The 17,581-nt window shown below is 35.3% G+C and overlaps 1 protein-coding gene across 1 annotated transcript in view; it reads right to left on the reverse strand.

Moving 5' to 3' along the window:
* SACM1L (SAC1 like phosphatidylinositide phosphatase) overlaps positions 1-17,581 on the reverse strand; it is a 52,826-nt gene that overhangs the window by 9,204 nt on the left and 26,041 nt on the right. Inside the window, exons 7-13 of the mRNA XM_079115457.1 lie at positions 16,444-16,477; positions 12,941-13,042; positions 10,797-10,882; positions 9,945-10,031; positions 9,410-9,478; positions 5,483-5,562; positions 2,120-2,218 (exon numbers count right to left, since the gene is read on the reverse strand). Coding sequence (XP_078971583.1) covers positions 2,120-2,218; positions 5,483-5,562; positions 9,410-9,478; positions 9,945-10,031; positions 10,797-10,882; positions 12,941-13,042; positions 16,444-16,477 — 557 coding nt within the window. The remainder of the gene's footprint in view (positions 1-2,119; positions 2,219-5,482; positions 5,563-9,409; positions 9,479-9,944; positions 10,032-10,796; positions 10,883-12,940; positions 13,043-16,443; positions 16,478-17,581) is intronic.

Here is a 17,581-nt window from a genome sequence, read left to right on the forward strand (position 1 = left end):
GTAAAAAGTATAATCAAGTATTATTATTTAAAAATTTTGCTTCCTTTCTCTTTAACCACCCAGACACCTGTACTGCAGCCAATCATGGTGAACAGTTCCTATGTTTTCATTATTTTAAAAAAGTTCCTCAGATAATTCTATGAATTAAAAAAATCTGACAACACTCAGTGTGATGGTTATGAACAGGGACTCTGGCAGTAATCAACTCTGTTTGCTAGTCTTAGCATCACAAGCAAATTTCCTAGCTTTGTAACTTCAAATAATGTGTTTTTATCCACAAAATAATAAATATAATAAAATAAAATAATAACAAAATAAATAAAATAATAAAAATAAAAATAATTCATAACACAAAAAAGTACTTATCAGAGCGTATGTGACATAGCATGAACATTAGATGATATTAATGTATTGGAATTATTCTCCAAAATTCTAAAGGAGGGAAGAGGTGCAATACATTGAGGACTACATAGAAACCATGGTCTTAGAAGTAAGGACCGAAAAGGTTTTAAATGAAAAATCTTCATGAGATTCATGACTCGTGAGGCTGATTTAGAGTTAGCACACAAGTATGCGTAGGCATGAGTACATGTGTGGGTGATGGGAACCCACTGGTACTTGAAAAATAAATGCTAGATTTTTGTAAATATTATTTCTTAACCATACAATAAATCTATTAGGTAGGTGTTCTTGTCGCCACTTTACAGAGAAACCAAAGTTTGAAGATAATGAACAGATCTCCAGGTCACAAGGCTAATGAGAGATAAATTGAGATTTAAACTGAGACAAATCAGACCTAAAAGCCTAGATTCTTTCTACTATCACAAAGCCTCCAGAAAAAAGTTGTCTTGAGAGATCATCTGAAAGTCACTGGAAAAAGCAACTGTTGTCTCTGTGGAGCACAGTGAGTGGCAATGGACATGGATTCTGGGATCAATCCTCCTACTTTATTACTTTCCTGTATAATAGCAATTAATGGGTGAACCCAAGGAACCATACCTCGCCCCCAATAAGATGCCAGGCCTAGCCAATGTTTTCTCTAATCTCTAATAGCCCAACAACAATACAGGTCCATCTCTCTTCACCAGCAATGTTTGTGACAAAAATTCCACAGGGGGGGAAAAAAAAAAAAAAGGAAAACTACTTTTGATTACTTAATATACAATAATTTTAAAAACTGAGGGCTAGAGATGTAGCTCAGTGATACAGTACTTGCCAAGCATGCACCAAACCCTTGGGTCCCATCTCCAGTACTGCAATAACAATAACAACAAAACAAGGGGAAAAGAAACTGAGAAATGTCAGCCAGAGCAGTTTTATCATATAATGTGTAGCTAAAATGAAAAGGCATATCTGAGTCTAGAACTATCACATGGAGGCAGAATAAAGTGACAGAATGATTTATAGATCCCTTCTTCTAGCTTTAAAATAAGTGAAGACAGACATATTCATAGAGTACAGTAAATCTGTGAATGAACATGATAAATAATATCAAATGCATACAGAAAGTAACCCAAAGATATTCAGACCTTTTACTCCATTAATCCTACTCTAAGAATTTGGGGAGGGGAGATTAACAGAAGTAAAAATCTATACATACATGTAACCCAAGTGATACACTGCAGCATACTCAGGATAGGAGGAGAAAAGGAAATAAACTGGATGTTTAATGTGAAGAAAAATGTTTATTTTAAACCATGTTAGACCTAATGTTATACAAAAAAGCCACTAATGCTAACATTACAAAGTCTATGTAGACTATATCAAAATACCTATGATAGAATGTTTGGTGAAAACAACTGAATACAGAACAGTGGTGAACCAGATCAGTTATGTGAAAACTTGTAAATGTGTTGAAGATAATTTATAGTATCAATATATCTAAATGGGTCATTTTTAAGAATTTAGAAATAGTTTTAAATCACCAATTCTCATTTTTCCAATAAAAATTTAAATAATAAGATAGTATACTCAAGGACCAAAATAAAATAGTATACACACACACTGACAACTCAGGAAACTTCCTTTGTAAGTCTACTAGATAATACATAATAAATATGATTGGTATATATGTATATACACATTCTCTTTACCTCCATAAGGAAACAATATAGCTTACCTTAATTCATCTTGAATTTCTGCTACCTGATCCAATAAAATACTTAGTCGATCCCATCTCATATTTCTACATTCCTTATGGAAGTCAAAGGCAATGTATCTACGAGAAGGAAAGATTCAGAAATTGACATGAGATCATTCAATTTCCTTCTATTAATCATACCCTCACGCAAGGCACAGCAGCGCACACCTATAGTCCCAATTACTGGGGCAGCTGAGGCAGGAGGATCACAAGTTAAAGGCAAGCCTGGGCAACTTAGTGAGAACTTGCTTTAAAATTGGAAAAAAAAACAGGGAAAAAAAAAAAAAAATAGGGACTGGGGATAGAGCTCAGTAGTAGAGCCACATGGGTTCAAGCCCTAGCACTGAAAACCACACATATCCACACACAAATACATGCAAACACACATCTAATTTCACATGTTCTTCAAGGGGCCCTCAGGAATAGAGAAGTACAATAAATACTAGTGAAGTGGACTAAATGCAGTAATGAGGTACACACCAAAGAGAGGCACAGGGCAGTTGAATACCTAGGGTATATATGTGCAAAGAATAGGGTCCCTTTTTTTAATTTTTCAAATCAATTAACATGTTCAAAATGGTCAAACTCAACTCAGTCCATGGAGGATGAGTCTGGGTATCTGTTGTGTATTAGGGGTTGTGGGAAGTAGAGGCAGGATAGTTCCACTTTGTTTACTTACTGGCCATCCTAACAAAAAATGCACTTTCTCCTATCAGTCTCTATACATTGCACATACATGCGGCAGAGATAATTTTATCGATGGCCAATGTATAATGAGCTTCTCCCAGTTATCACAATTCTAAAAGTCAGAGGAGACTGAATAGTTAGGGTGTCCTACCATAAGCTGAAGCGATGCCCCTGAGAGTGGGAAAAACCATTAAGTCCTGCAAGCCAGGGGAGGAAGGGCACAGAGAACCTGAACACCATGAACACGTGAATTCTGGAAGTAGAACTGGAAGGGCATCATGCTCTCCTCTGCAGAGTGAAAATCCACATGAAGCACCTGCTCTCATGTGATGCCCTGGGCTCCAAAAGACTGAAGGATTATTCGTGGAGCATGAGCTTTCAGCCTATAAAGGTGGCTTACGCCTGTAATCCCAGCAGCGCAGGAGGCTGAGACAGAAGGATGGAGAATTCAAAGCCAGCCTCAGTAACTTAGCAAGGTTCCAAGCAACTTAGAGACACTGTCTGTAAATAAAATATATAAAGGGCTGGGGAAGTGCCTCAGTGGTCAAGCGCCCCTGGGTTCAATGCCCAGTACCAAAAAAGAAAAAGAAAAATAGAAAACCTACCATCTCAATGGTTATCTCAAGTGAGAATAGTAACCTCAGAAATCAGTACAAAAATACATGTCAGTCAATGATAGGAAATGGCATATTCAAAGGCAACTTCAATAAAAGTGGCAATATGATCAGAAGTATTATTTTTATAACTGCAATTTATTCATTTATTTATTTTATATGGTGCTGAGGATTAAACCCACTACCTCACACATGTGAGGCAAGAGTTCTCCCACTAAGTCACAATCCCACCCCCCTAGCCCTGTTAAAGAAAATTAAGCAAAATCAAAGTGCTGCGGATATACTGTACAACGTTGTACCCCTAGTTGATAATACTGTATCTTACACTTAAAATTTTAAGAAGGTAGCTCTCATATTAAGTGTTCCTATTGCAATAAAATAAAATTAAAGCAAAAAAAGAAAACCAAACCAACCAAAAGAATCTATGTAGCTCACCAGCATCTAAATATACTTGGATTCTTGGGCTTGTATCCTTGTTTTAAATCATATTTATATATTCCAAGAATGAGTTACACAGTTATATTTTGAGGATAAAATATTTTAAATCTATTTTTTTACTCTGAACCCAATGGTCGAGCAGTTTTACTTCTCTCCAAGTTCTAGGAAGAAACCCTTAGAGACACTTCACGCATACATCTAGGCATTTTTCATCCAGTATCCAAAAGAATAATTTTCCACTGCTAAATGAGTCCTACTACTTCTCATAAGTGTGGCAATATGACTTTCTTTTTCTGGCCACACACCAATTCATCCACTTAATTCACTCGTTGTAATAAATGGCTTAAAGATTAAAAAGTTTATCAGTACAAGAGACAGCTTAAAGACAACAAAAAATCTACCACTTGACTTCAGATTTAAATCAACTCACTGATTTCCTGCCTGCCCGAATATCTTTATTAATTTTTAAAAAGTCAATCTTATTATGCTCCTCTGTTTGGTGGTCTTTAGAGTTCACAGAATAAATAGCTCATTCTTTAGCAATAGGCAACCTTCACATTCCCCAAAGGGCATGACTTTAGACTCTTTAAATAAAGAGTATACCTCAAGTTCTCAAAGTTAGCTATTGTTAAAAACTCCAAATTCCCCAGGACAACTCTGGAGGCAAAAAGTGCCTATGGAAATTGTACGGGCACAGGGTCCCAGCCAGGGGTGTACACAGGAGCTAACAGGTAAGATTTTTCTAGTACATGCAAGCTAGATTCTAACCCCAGAGACACGATCATGGGATCTGATGGTACAGGCTAATTTCCTCCAGAGTCTTAGGCACACCTTGCTTAGGAGTACCTTCTCTGAGTCTCCCAAAGCGTGTCTGGGCAGGTTCCACTGTCAGAAGATGGAAGTATGGATGAAGTGAGGATCTGATGAATTTGCTAGAGCTTTTGAATTGGACAGGAAAGTCTGAAAGTCTTCCCATTATATTATTTATTATTATATTATTTATCTTTCTGTACACTTAAAATTTTCCATAAAAATTTTCCCCAGATGCCCACGACCACATTTTACTATTGTATACCCCTGCTACCCACCCAGTTTCCTGGGCAGAAAGTTCCATATGGGCTGCCTTACTTTGTACCTGGGAAAGTGATGTTTCAGGATTCCATTTTTTCACTAGGATTCATAGTATCTGTGACTGTTGCCTGGTAGAACGGGCAAAGGTACTGGTCCCAATGAGGTCAGCATACAAAGGCTAAACTGACCCAGGAAATATGGTGGTCATCATCAGAGGCCACACACCGAACAATCACAAAGGACTGAAATTCCTGATCTATTGGCCACAGCTTCACAAAGCCTCACAGAGACATAAAGCCTTGATGAGGATTCCAATGAGGCACTAAACTCAAATTAATTAACTATAAAGAAGTTTCTCTCTAATGTAAATTATATCAGAGAAAATTTGAAGCCAACCAAAAAAAGTATGATTTGACCAGGTATTAAAAAAAAAAAAAAGCAATTTGAAACACAGTATATGTGGTGAGCTCTATGTATGTATGTAAGCACACAATGGACCTAAAAATCCAGCAACAGATTCCGAGTGAGGTACCTGATCATTCCACTTCCCAAGGAAGACACCATTGTTGCAAATGTCTGTTCAAGTGGTTTCTCTGAGCCCTTCTGGTTTACCTGTAAAAAATTTAGAACACCAAAGACAAATCTTGTTTATTTAAAGAGAGAGATCAGAAGAACAGCAAGAATGCTTTAAGCTCTCATTCTGGCACAGAAACAACAAACACAGAAGTTATCTGAGCTAACTTTGTAGGAAGAGTAAAGGTAAATACAAGGGCAGATATAAACCCCAGTATTCTTGTAATCCTGCTCTATAACTCCATTTTAAAATTTTCTACAGGATTTAAAAGTAAAATGAATAAAAATTATAAATCTGCATTATCAGGAACACAATATGTAAAGACACAATTTGTAATAACCACAACACAAAAGGGAGGGCAGACCTTTTTAGGAGTAGAGCTTTGTATGCAACTGACGTTGGTAATAATTAAAATTAGATAGTCATAACTTTGGAGAAATTATATATGATCCTCAGGGTAACCAAAAGGAAGCTACAGAATATACACAAAAGAAAATGAGAAGGCAACCGAAGCATATCACTACAAAGAATCAACTAAACACGAAAGGAGACAGTAATGGAGGAAATAGGCAACAAAAAGCTATAGGACATATAGGAAATAAATAGCAAAATGACCAAAGTAAATCCTTTGTTATCAGTAATTAATTTAAATATAATTGAATTAATTCTTCAATCAAAAGAAAAAGATGGGGAGAAAGGATAGAAAACAAGAACAAACCCTGTGTTATAATATATAAGACATTTACTTTAGATCTAAAGATACAAACAGACTAAAAGTAAAAGAATGAAAAAAAAAAGATTCAGTGCAAACAGTAATCTAAAGAGCTAGAGAGTAACTATATTAGTATCAGGCAAAACATACTCTTATTGAAAAACTGTTACAAGAAAACATTAAATATTAATAAAAGGGTCAATTTACCAAGAAGATATAATAATTAAAAATAAAGAAGCAACAAGCCATCAGAGTCCAAAAATACAATGAAGCAATACTGACAACAGAAAAGTCTACGATAATAGTTGAAAACTTTCAATACCTCATTTTTATAACAAGACAAAAAATCATACAAAAGAGCCATAAGAAAATGGAGAATTTAAATAACCAACAAATATGCAGAATATTCCACCCATTAACAGCAGAATACACATTTTTCAAAAAGTGCACATGGAACATTCTCCAGGACAATCTATATGGCATATAATATACCAAAATGTATGAGATAAAGCAAAAGCAGTGCTGAGGGAAATTCACTGCTATAAAGGCATACAATAAAAAGGAAAGCCTCAATCAATAATTTTATACCTTAAAGAACTAGAAAAAGGAGAACAAACTAAACACAAGGAAATATAAAGATTAGAGCAGAGAGAAATAAAACCAACAGAGAATGTCAACAAAACAAAAAGTTTGTTCTTTGAGAAGATTAATAAAATTAACAAATTTTTAGATAGACCGACCCTCCCCGTTAAAAAAAAAAAAAAGAGAAGACCCAAATTACTAAAACTAGGAATGATGGAACATTACCAACAATTTTTGAGACATAAAAAGAATTAAAATACTATTAGCACTCATACCAAAAAATATATAATTGAGATTTGAAAAATTCCTAAATATACACAACCTACCAAAACTTAATCACAAATAGAAAATGTCATTTGACCAATAACTAGAAAGAAGATCAAATCAGTATTGAAAAGTTTCCCCACAAAAAGCCCTGAGCCAAATGGCTTCACAGGTGAATTTTACCAAACGTTTAAGGAAGAATTAATACTTTTCTTTTTCAAAACGCAAAAGGAGGAATGGTTTCTATCACATTTTAAAAGAATAGGATTATCCTGATAATAAAATCAGACAAAGGTACCACAAAAAAACAAAAACTACATATTTGTTAAAGATGATAAATTCAGCAAAGCTGCAGCATTCTAAAATCAACACACGATAATCAGTTATATTTCTATATGCTAACAATGAAAAGTTCTAAAAGAAAATTAAGAGTTCCATTTACATAGCATCAGAAAGAATACTCAGGAATAAATTTATTTAACGAAGTGAAAACAAGTTCACTGAAAACTACAAAACACTGCTGAAACTTAAAAAAAGATCTTAAAAAAATGGAAAGACATCTGCGTTCATGGACTGACACTATACTATTGTTAAGATGATAATACTCCCCAAAGTAATCTACAGTGTCCATGTAATTAATCTCTATTAAAAAATGATTTTTTTAACAGCATTTTTTGCAGAAATAGAAAAATCTTAAAATTTATATGAAATTTCAAGATACCCCAAATAGCCATAATTTTGTAAAAGGAGGAGGAAGTTGGAGGGTGACCTCATACTTCTTGACTTCAAAACTTACTAAAAAAAGTCAGAGTTATCAAAACTATCATATTGGCATAAGGACACACAACACAGACCAATGGAATACAACAGAAGGCCCTCAAATTGTTAAACTGATTTTTGACAAAGAGGGCATAACCATTCAATAAGAACGGGACAGATGGTACTGAAAAAATTGGAATGCTATATGCAGAAAATGAAGGTATACCCTTACCTTACACCACATACAAAATACAAAAGGCAACTCAAAATGGATCAAAGACCTAAATGTCAAATATAAAGCTAAAAAATTCTTAGAAGAAAATACAGGGGCAACTCTTTAGGATTTAGCAATGATTATGTTTGATGTGATGCCGAGAGCACAGGCAATAAAAGAAAAAACAGATAAGCTGAACTTCATTAAAATGAAAAGTTTTTGTGCATCACACACTACTATCAAGAGAGTGCAAAGACAACTGAAAGAATGGGAGAAAATATTTGAAAACACCACTCTGATAAGGGCTGAATATCCAGGATATAGAAAGAAGGACTACCTTCACAACAAAAACAGAAAACAAACAATATGACTTAAGTAAATACCTAATTTAAAAAAAAATCCTCCAAAAAAAGATACACAAATAGCCAATAAGCACATGAAAAGATGTTCAACAACATCACCAGGCATTACATAAAAATAAATCGAAACCAAGATGAAAACCATTAGGATGGCTATCATCAAAATAACAAGAGTTGGCAGGGACTGGAGAAACTGCAACCCTGGTGCACTGCCAGCAGAAACGTAAAATAGGGCAGCCACTGTGGAAAACAGTATGGTGGCTCCTCAAAATGTTAAACAGAGTCATTATGTAATCTAGCAATTCCACTTCTAGGCATAAACCTAAAAGAATGAAGGGCTGGGGATATGTATGGCTCAGTGGCAGAATGCTTGCCTAGCATGCACGATGCCCTGGGTACAATCCCCAGCACTAGGGAAACAAACGAACACAAACTTAAACCTAAAAGAACTGAAAGCAGGAACTCAAGTGCAGACTTGCACACAAATGTTCATAGTGGCATTATTCACAATAACCGAAAGGTGGAAATAAGTTAAATATCTATCAACAGATGAATGGATAACCACTATGTAATGTATATCTACAACAGAATACTATTCAGTCTTAAAAAGGAATTAAATTCTGATCCATGCTACAACATGGATGAATCTTTAAAACGTCTACACTAAGTGAAATAAGCAAAATACAAAAGGACAAAGATTGTTATGATTCTACTTACACTGGGAACCTAAAATATGCAAGTTCAGAGAGATTGGAAATAAAATAATTACTGGGGGCTGGTGTGAAGAAGGTAATAGGAAGTTATTACTCAATGGGTACAGAGTTTGGTATGACGAAAAGCTGCAGAAATGGAGAGTGGTGATGGGTATACAATATTATGAAATACCAAATGCCCCTGAATAACGTACTTATAAATGTTTAAAATTATACATTTTATATTAACAAAATCAAGTTATTGTTTTATTTTTCCCCCCAAGAAACATGCAAGAAACATACCAGATTGATTATGACTTGTTTTCCATAAATAATTACTTGTGAATCAAAATGCCTTTGGAAACCATCCATCTAGAGGGGGAAAATAGATACTTATCATATTACATTTTAGGAATATTTTGTAATATTTTTTAAAGTACCTCTTTAAATGTCCTATTTCTATATTCAAGAGAATGTGTCAGGATGCCTTCTAAATACCATGTAGTATACAGCGATTACAAGTCATTTTACTCTAAGCTACAATACCATTTAAATTCTGAGCACAACTCAAATAAAATATACTAAGTACTCTCAACAAGGTTAGGTTGCAAATCTTACCAAGATCCTCAAATCTATATTTGCCATTAACATTCAAGCACAGTCTTTTCCCACATATTTCTAATATGCAATCTATGAAGCATTTTGGTTTAGAGGTCAACTGTGTGCCAAATTCAAAAAGGGCTTCAAAGATGTTGAATTCTGACTTATGGAGAACTATTGCTTTATATGCAAACCTAAATGGTCACTGAGCTACTTTTAGCCAATGAAAGATACACACATGATTTGCTACTTTGTTGATCTGTGGCAGTGGTTTGTACTTGAGGTTTGGTCTTTGGGACCAAAAAACAGGTATTGATCCTCGAGTCTAAAAGAAAAGAGAGAAATGTGAAATCAAACACATATAAAACTATTTTTCTCAACTTACACATTGTTAGCAGTAGAAATAGTAGTGACTCTGCAAAGGTAAAAGATAATACAACCTACCAGCTATGGAAGAGGTACATATGCACCTATTCTAAAGGTTCATATTTTGTAGGAAAATACTCAGAAAGGACTCTTTCTCCTAGTTTTATATACATGGCATTTGTGTAGTAGACAGTTTTGTATTTTTCCTAAATCCTAAAATAAATTAATTTACTGACAAGCAAAAATTAATAAGACCTGTCTATTATTTAATTTGGCAATATGAAAAAATTTAAAAATTGCTTCATTCATTCTTAAAGAAATTATGTTTATGAGCATATGAATATGTTTACCCACTATCACTGGAGCAGGAGTGATCCACAATTCCATGAGAAGGGAACAGAGGAGAGGTATTACTTCACAGTGAAGTGCAAGGCAGGCAAAGCCAACCATGAGCCAACAGCCTATCCTGTCAGCACTCCATGGGCAGACGACTGGCTAAATTTCCACAACAGTACCCCTCCTTCGCTACCCTCTCCTTTAGGGATTTAATTTAAGGGCAGGAAACATCAGCAGGACAGCATCTGAACAATCCTTTCTGGGGCGTTACTATTTCCACACAGTAGACAAAGACAGTACTTAAGAAAGAAGGAAAAGGGAGGGAAGGAAAATCATGATCAAGCAGAAAAGGTCAACCAGCAGGTGCCAAACAGACATCATAACTTGCCTGTACAAATGAAGCCCTGCTCCCATTGTAGTGCACAATTTGTTCTGTTTCTATAAAGTTAGCTGCATGGCCCTCAGAATCAATTCCTAAATAGAAAAAAATTAAGATTTAGATACACTTAGTACGTAAGAAACACCAGAAACTTGCATATTCAGATTCACTTAGAAAAATTAATTCAGTTCAAATTCAAGGGAAAGTACTTACAAAATTAAAATTTACAAATACATAGCACATAACCTGAAAAAAACTAACAGCTTACTGATTTAAACAGGTATAAAGAGGAGTGTTAAAGACCTATTAGTAAACAAATGTAGTTGCTATTTTCTTAAACATGCAAAATTTCTCTAAAACAGTGCTTCCTGAGACATCTTTTAAAAAGAAAAAATTCTCAAGCATGTCCACAAATCCTACTTTGAAAAATACTACTTTGAAAGTTGAAAAACAATCAACTTAAGTGATCCTACTTAGTAATAACACAATATTATAGGCAAATGAGACCCATAACATTAATTCTATTTAGTTAAAATAATACGGGGGGTGTCTCTGAAAGATGCCTATTAATTTTAATTATCAAAATAAAAGCACAAAACCATATGATTCTAAAGCTTCTAAACTCCATAAATATATTGATGAAATATATTTATGTGAAAAGTATTGCTCTAAAGTGCTTACTGAGACGTGATGCTGCTTAGTCCTTTCCAATATCTGAAGTACTCCCTTACAAAATTATTTATATATTTTTACTAAGAAAGGCTTGCTAAGAAAAAGCAACTTTCAAGCTAGTCCCTGACACAAATTACTAAATTCTCAGACAGAAAGCAATGGATTTTTAACTCCCCAAAATATTTCTTAACATCTTTTCTATGTGATATATTTCTCAAACACAGCATTTTGAGGTATGTGTGCAGTATTATTGTTTTTAATGTATTACAGAAGGGGACAAAATTATTGAGCCAAATTAGCAATGACTTGATTTCTCAATAATTCTAAGATTATTTCCAGAAGCACAAGATTTTTTTTCCTTCCATAATTCCCATTAGGGGAACAATACAGAGTTCTTTAACAATGAAGAGAAGAGGAATAATAGGAGAGGGAGAGGGGAGACGAAAGGTGAGAGATATTTCTTTATGAAAAGATTTCCAAGATACATTAAATTTTTAAAAAGGAAGGAAACAAGGAATAGGAAAATGTACAAAGTATATAACCACTGTCTATAAAAGGAGAAAAACAACAACATATACATGTTTGACATAAAAATTATCTAGAAGGATAAACAAGAAACTAACAACTAATAAGTTGGGAGGGCTAAGAACAGAGCAGATGAAGGCAAAAATGGCACATTTTTATTACTTTTTAAAATTCTTTTTAATATTTGAAATAGGCAAATGTACTGCCTATTCAAAAACTGCAATTATTTAAAACATGTTTCTATCCAAGAAAATCTATTTTCTACAAGGGAGTTTCTAACTCTAACCTTTGGTTCTGTGATCTTGGCCAGATCACTCACTCAATGTCTTTCTTCCTCTGCTATGTCATCTATAATGTGAGATTAACCAAATGATCTCTACATCTTTCTGGCCCCAAACTTTGATGATTTAACAGGATTTTATTCTGGTTCAAAGAAAAAAAGTTGAAAGAACTCCTTTCCATAATAAGAGTAACTTTTAATGCAGATTTTAAAAGCTTAATTTGAGCAAATTAGCATGTCACTAGTACAAAACCTACAGAACAAATGCTCAAAATGTAATAAACGTTTTACAAAGTTAAGGCATGAGAACAAACTTCTAGCTTTATTGAAAGAAACCAAGAGTAACAAAAGAAAATACATTCTAATATGAGTTTAGGTTATTGAAATCTACAGAGTTCAGCTGTACTTCCCAACATTCAACAAACATGCAATTCCTCTTAGCGCAGTTAAGAAGCAGCTTAGTATCACGTTGACAAATGCAATATAATTACAGCAGCTGGAGGAAAACAGAAGACCTATCTAGCTTTTATAATGAGGCAGGACACAAATATTTAGCAAAGCTATCAAATAATAGTAAACACAAAATACAAAAGATTACAGTCATGTCACTGTAAGACAGAGGTTGATTAATGATAGATATGACCTGGCACTGAATCACACTGACAAAGAGTCTCACCTCTTACATAATAGCGCACACCAGCTCTAAAACAACTCCTCCTGGAGATGAGAATCCAATCAAAGTATTTTCCATTGATTGAACATGAGTGCATAGTAATAACTTAACTACATTAAGAAAAATATAACATGCAGAAATATAGGTATCATTTCTAGATTTAACCATTGTTACCCTAATATCAGTGATCTTTAAGAGAAAAAGGGATAGAGTATGCGAATCTTTCTGGTTCTCCATGAATATTCACAAGTCTTCAGTAAGTGAAGTTATTCCCCTTTTTAGTTTCAACACATGCAACCATGAATTAAAAGCACACAGCTTGTTTTTGAGTTTTATAAAAACTGGCCCTGCACTGTGTATAAACTTCAAGCCCTTTTTTTTTCTCCCTATAAGTTCCCAAGATTCATCCTAATATTGCATGAAGCATTTTATTCCTCTGCAGTGCCACAAAAGACCTAATTCTTTGGCTAATGGAACTTGTATTCATAGTTTTGCTCTAACATGTTGCTATGAACATTGTTGTAAATAACCCCTGGTAAGAATGTACTGGGAATACACAGGAGGAGTGCTGGCAAATTCACAAGAGGATGCCAATCCACAATGGCAGTACCATTTTTACCTCAGCAATATGAGTCGCTGATAATTCATTCCTATTACCTGGTATCATCACACTTTCTAAGGGCTCTTCTTAGGCTCCCAGTTCACTCTCCTTTCAAACCCACAACACCAGAGATGATTTCAAAGCAGCATTATTCATTTACTTACCCAAATTACCTGTTTTGAGCCAGGGGACAAAGATGAGTAAGACATGAGCCTACCCTTAGAGAGCTAAATCTAGCAGAAAATATGACTACTTTGTGAATCATTTCCCTCTGAAAACAAGATATCTATATCTTGATATATATGTCAAGAACAAAATACAAATATTATAATTTTTTTAAAAAGTGAAATGAATTCACTTCCACTGTTTTATCAATGAGTAACTCCTAGATGATCCACTGCCACTCCCAGGATGTCCATTTCACACAGTCTCCTCAACTTCCAACACTCCTCTCAGTCCACTCACAACTGATGACACAGTGTCCTATTTCACTGTGAAGATAAAAGCCCTCCACATGCTCCTACCACATCCATACAACCACCGGCATCCACACCACACATCTGCTTTGTTTCTACAGTGGTGGATGAACAGCATGTCGGCCCTCTTCCCATGCATAGTGCCCCACCTCACTCACACTCACAGGCATCCTTCAGCATGCATCTTTATCGCCAGTCTCCCCTTCTCCAAAATCTTTCTTATCAGAATTTGCTAATCTCCCTCATTTGGGGAGGAGCAAGAACATAACCTTCTTCCTCAACAGCCATCATATTTAACCAAATAGGAGCATATCAGCTGCTCACACCCTCTTGGAAACTCTATCTTTGCTTGCTCCTGGGACCCTATTCTAACCTGGTTTTCCAGTTCTTCACTATCCTTTGCTGGTTCACCTTCATTTCTCTGATTTTTGAAGTTGGGAATACCCTATGACCTGCCATTTTAGCTAACTCACTTGGGATCCTCACTCCACAAGTCCTTCATCTTCACTGAGGCCCACAGTTCATGACTCTAACATTTTTTCACTATCTAGAACTCCCCCTTCAGTTCATTTCTCCCCCACACTTCTTTCCCACAACTGTTTCTCTTCTCTGTGTACATTTCTTCCTTTAATTACCTCATCCAGTTGCACGGTTCGAAATGCCATCTACACCCTGAACCCACTCAAATTTGTCTCCAGCATGAACTTCTTCCCTGAACTCCAGTCCCATCTGATCCAATGCCTTCTTGTCATCTTTATTTGGTTATCTACAGAAACTTCAAGCTTAACAGTTTTAATGAAACTCTGATAATCTTCTACCTTCAGCCCATCGTCATACTCTGGCCAAGAACCTCAGAGTCACACTAATCTCTTTTTCATTCACCATGTACAAAATCAGAAAATACTATCGGTTCTGTCTTTAAAAGTCATCTAAAATCTGATCATTTTTCACCACTGTCACTGTTACCACCCTGGTCCTAGGCAATGTCACTTCTCACCTGGATGGCTACAATTCATTCTTCCTAATTTTTCCTTGCATCCATCCACCCTTGCTCACCTTTGGCCTACTCTCTGTATCACAGTCAGAGTGATACTATCTTACCATGACAACACTCAACTCAAATCCCCCTAAAAGTTTTTCATCACAATTATAGTAAAAGCTACAGTTATTCCCATGGCCTATAAAACTTTAAGTTATCTGGACCCAGCTGATGACAGAACACAGCTGAACACTGCTCCTGCCTCTCCTTGTCTACACTCTACTCCAACCATGCTTCTGCCTTTGTACTTGCTGACCTCTCAATATGTTATGTGAAATATGGGACTATGTTTCTACTTGCCAACCAGAAGCTCATTTAATGCTTTAAATGTTAAGTGAGCCGGGCGCAATCCCAGAGGCTCAGGGAAACAGGAGGATTGTGAATTCAAAGCCAGCTTCAGCAACTTAGCAAGGCCCTGAGTAACTTACTGAGATTCTGTCTCAAAATAAAAAATAAAAAATAAAAAAGGCTGGGGATTTGGTTCAGTAATTAAGTGCCCCCAGGTTCAATCCTGGGTACCAAAAAAAAAAAAGTATAGTAAAGCAAAACAGGTATGCCTTTATCCTGAGATTTTTCTGATGTTTATTCCTCCATAACTATGTAAAATGTTTCCTCTATTACTTTACTGCTTTTAAGTAGAACATATATAATAAAATCATTAAATAATGAATAAATAAGACTATTGTGTCAATAAGCTTCTTGGGGTTACTTGATAAAGAGATATTACCTCATTTTCTACTGGCCACAGTCCTAATTACAAGCACTCATTAGCATATATTGTGCCTATCCTTTAATAAGAGGATACTTCTCTTCCCTATTTTATCAAGTTATCACTGCTAAGGACACGTTTTTAAAATATGCCTACAATTAGACAATCATTACTTAATTTGCATTTGTGCTATGGTTTTCCCCAAGCATTATTCTTTGTACTTTATTTTCATTTCTCTATGATTACTTTAAATACTAATAAAGATTTTAATTGCATTTCTCCTCTCCAAGTTGTCAATTACCCCAGTTCCTGAATCTAGCTTTTTTAATTACTAAGGAAAGGTTTCATTTAAACAGACAAGTTCAAACTACCCTTGTGCAATTCAATGATGCAATATAAAATAAATGCAAAATATAGTGTGCATATTCCTTTTCTTTAAACCACCAGCCCCCAAACTCTTGAATGGAGACAATAATTTAGCCTCAAGAGTTCTTAAAAAACAAAAGTTGTTCATAATCAATATGCTTTTTATGTCAATGAGTTTAATTTTCTTATCAACAGCAATTTCTATTAATCCCAAAATACTCTCTTCATGCCAGATATGAAACAGTCTCCAAATCTGTCTTATAATATAATTGAATAGACTGCTAGAAACTAGAGAGTAATATCAGGTAAGGATACAGCCATGTAACACTGGAAGAGCAAAACGATGGACCTGAAATGAAGATATACAATGTACTCAGAATCAACATATCTTAGAAATAAATAAATAAAAAGAGCAGAATTATATAAACTATGTTTATACACAGGGAGGTATACACATACATAATAAGGTAGTAAGCTTACACATAACTTTTCATTTTAAAAGAATGTTTCCAATGTTAAGTATGCAGTACAATCATTTGGGCTTGATTATTCCCAGATTTTGGAAACTAATAGAAATACATAAAGTTGCAGAATGTTTACCTCCCTCCTTCTCATCCTTTGCCTACAACCAATTCACTCCTCCTGGGAAAAGATATTCCATGCCAATTGTTTGCAGGTGAGAACTACTTTTCTCAAAGAAGTCTGGGAAAATGGCAAGAAATAAACAAGCCTATTTTCCTAGATTCAATATATTATGTTTTTCTGTCAGGGTCTTCTCTTTATGCTCATTTGTATAAACAAAGGACAGAGATAGGTGGTATCTGGGCATGTCTCTCCCCAAGAGAGAAGGGACTCACACACTCCCAGGAAGACAAGTGCAGAACTTTCCACTTGGTCTGGGTACCTAGCCCTGGCCCTTCATTTCTTCATTATTCATCCAAGATTCTTTCTAGCCCTCGTACAGAAGGTAATGTTTTTTTAACTTAAGGCTTCAATTGGTATTATGATTTGAGTCTCAAATGTCCCCCAAAGGTCATGTGTCATAGAAGCAGCCACCGGTCTGTGGCACTATTATGAAGTGGTGCAAACTTTAGGAGGTGGGGTCTAGTGGAAGGCAGTTAGGTCACTGGGCGAGTGTCCTTGAAGGGGATGGGGAACCTGGCCTATTCCCGCCTCTCTCTCTGCTTCCTGGCCACCATGAGGTGAGCAGTTTTGCCCTACCATGAGTTCCCTACCATCATATCTGCCTCACCACAGGCCCAAAGGCAATCACAGACTGAAACCTCTGAAACTGTGAGCCAGAATAAAACTTCTTTCTTGTTTATTTGTTTATCCTCAAATATTTTGTCACACTGATAGAAAACTAATATAATAGAAAATTACAGTAAAATTAGGTTTTCTTCAACCTAGAGTGATATGAGAGGATAGACATGATCGAAATGTGTAAGTTATA

The sequence above is a fragment of the Sciurus vulgaris genome (assembly GCF_902686455.1).
Source record: "Sciurus vulgaris genome assembly, chromosome: 16".
NCBI lineage: Eukaryota > Metazoa > Chordata > Mammalia > Rodentia > Sciuridae > Sciurus > Sciurus vulgaris.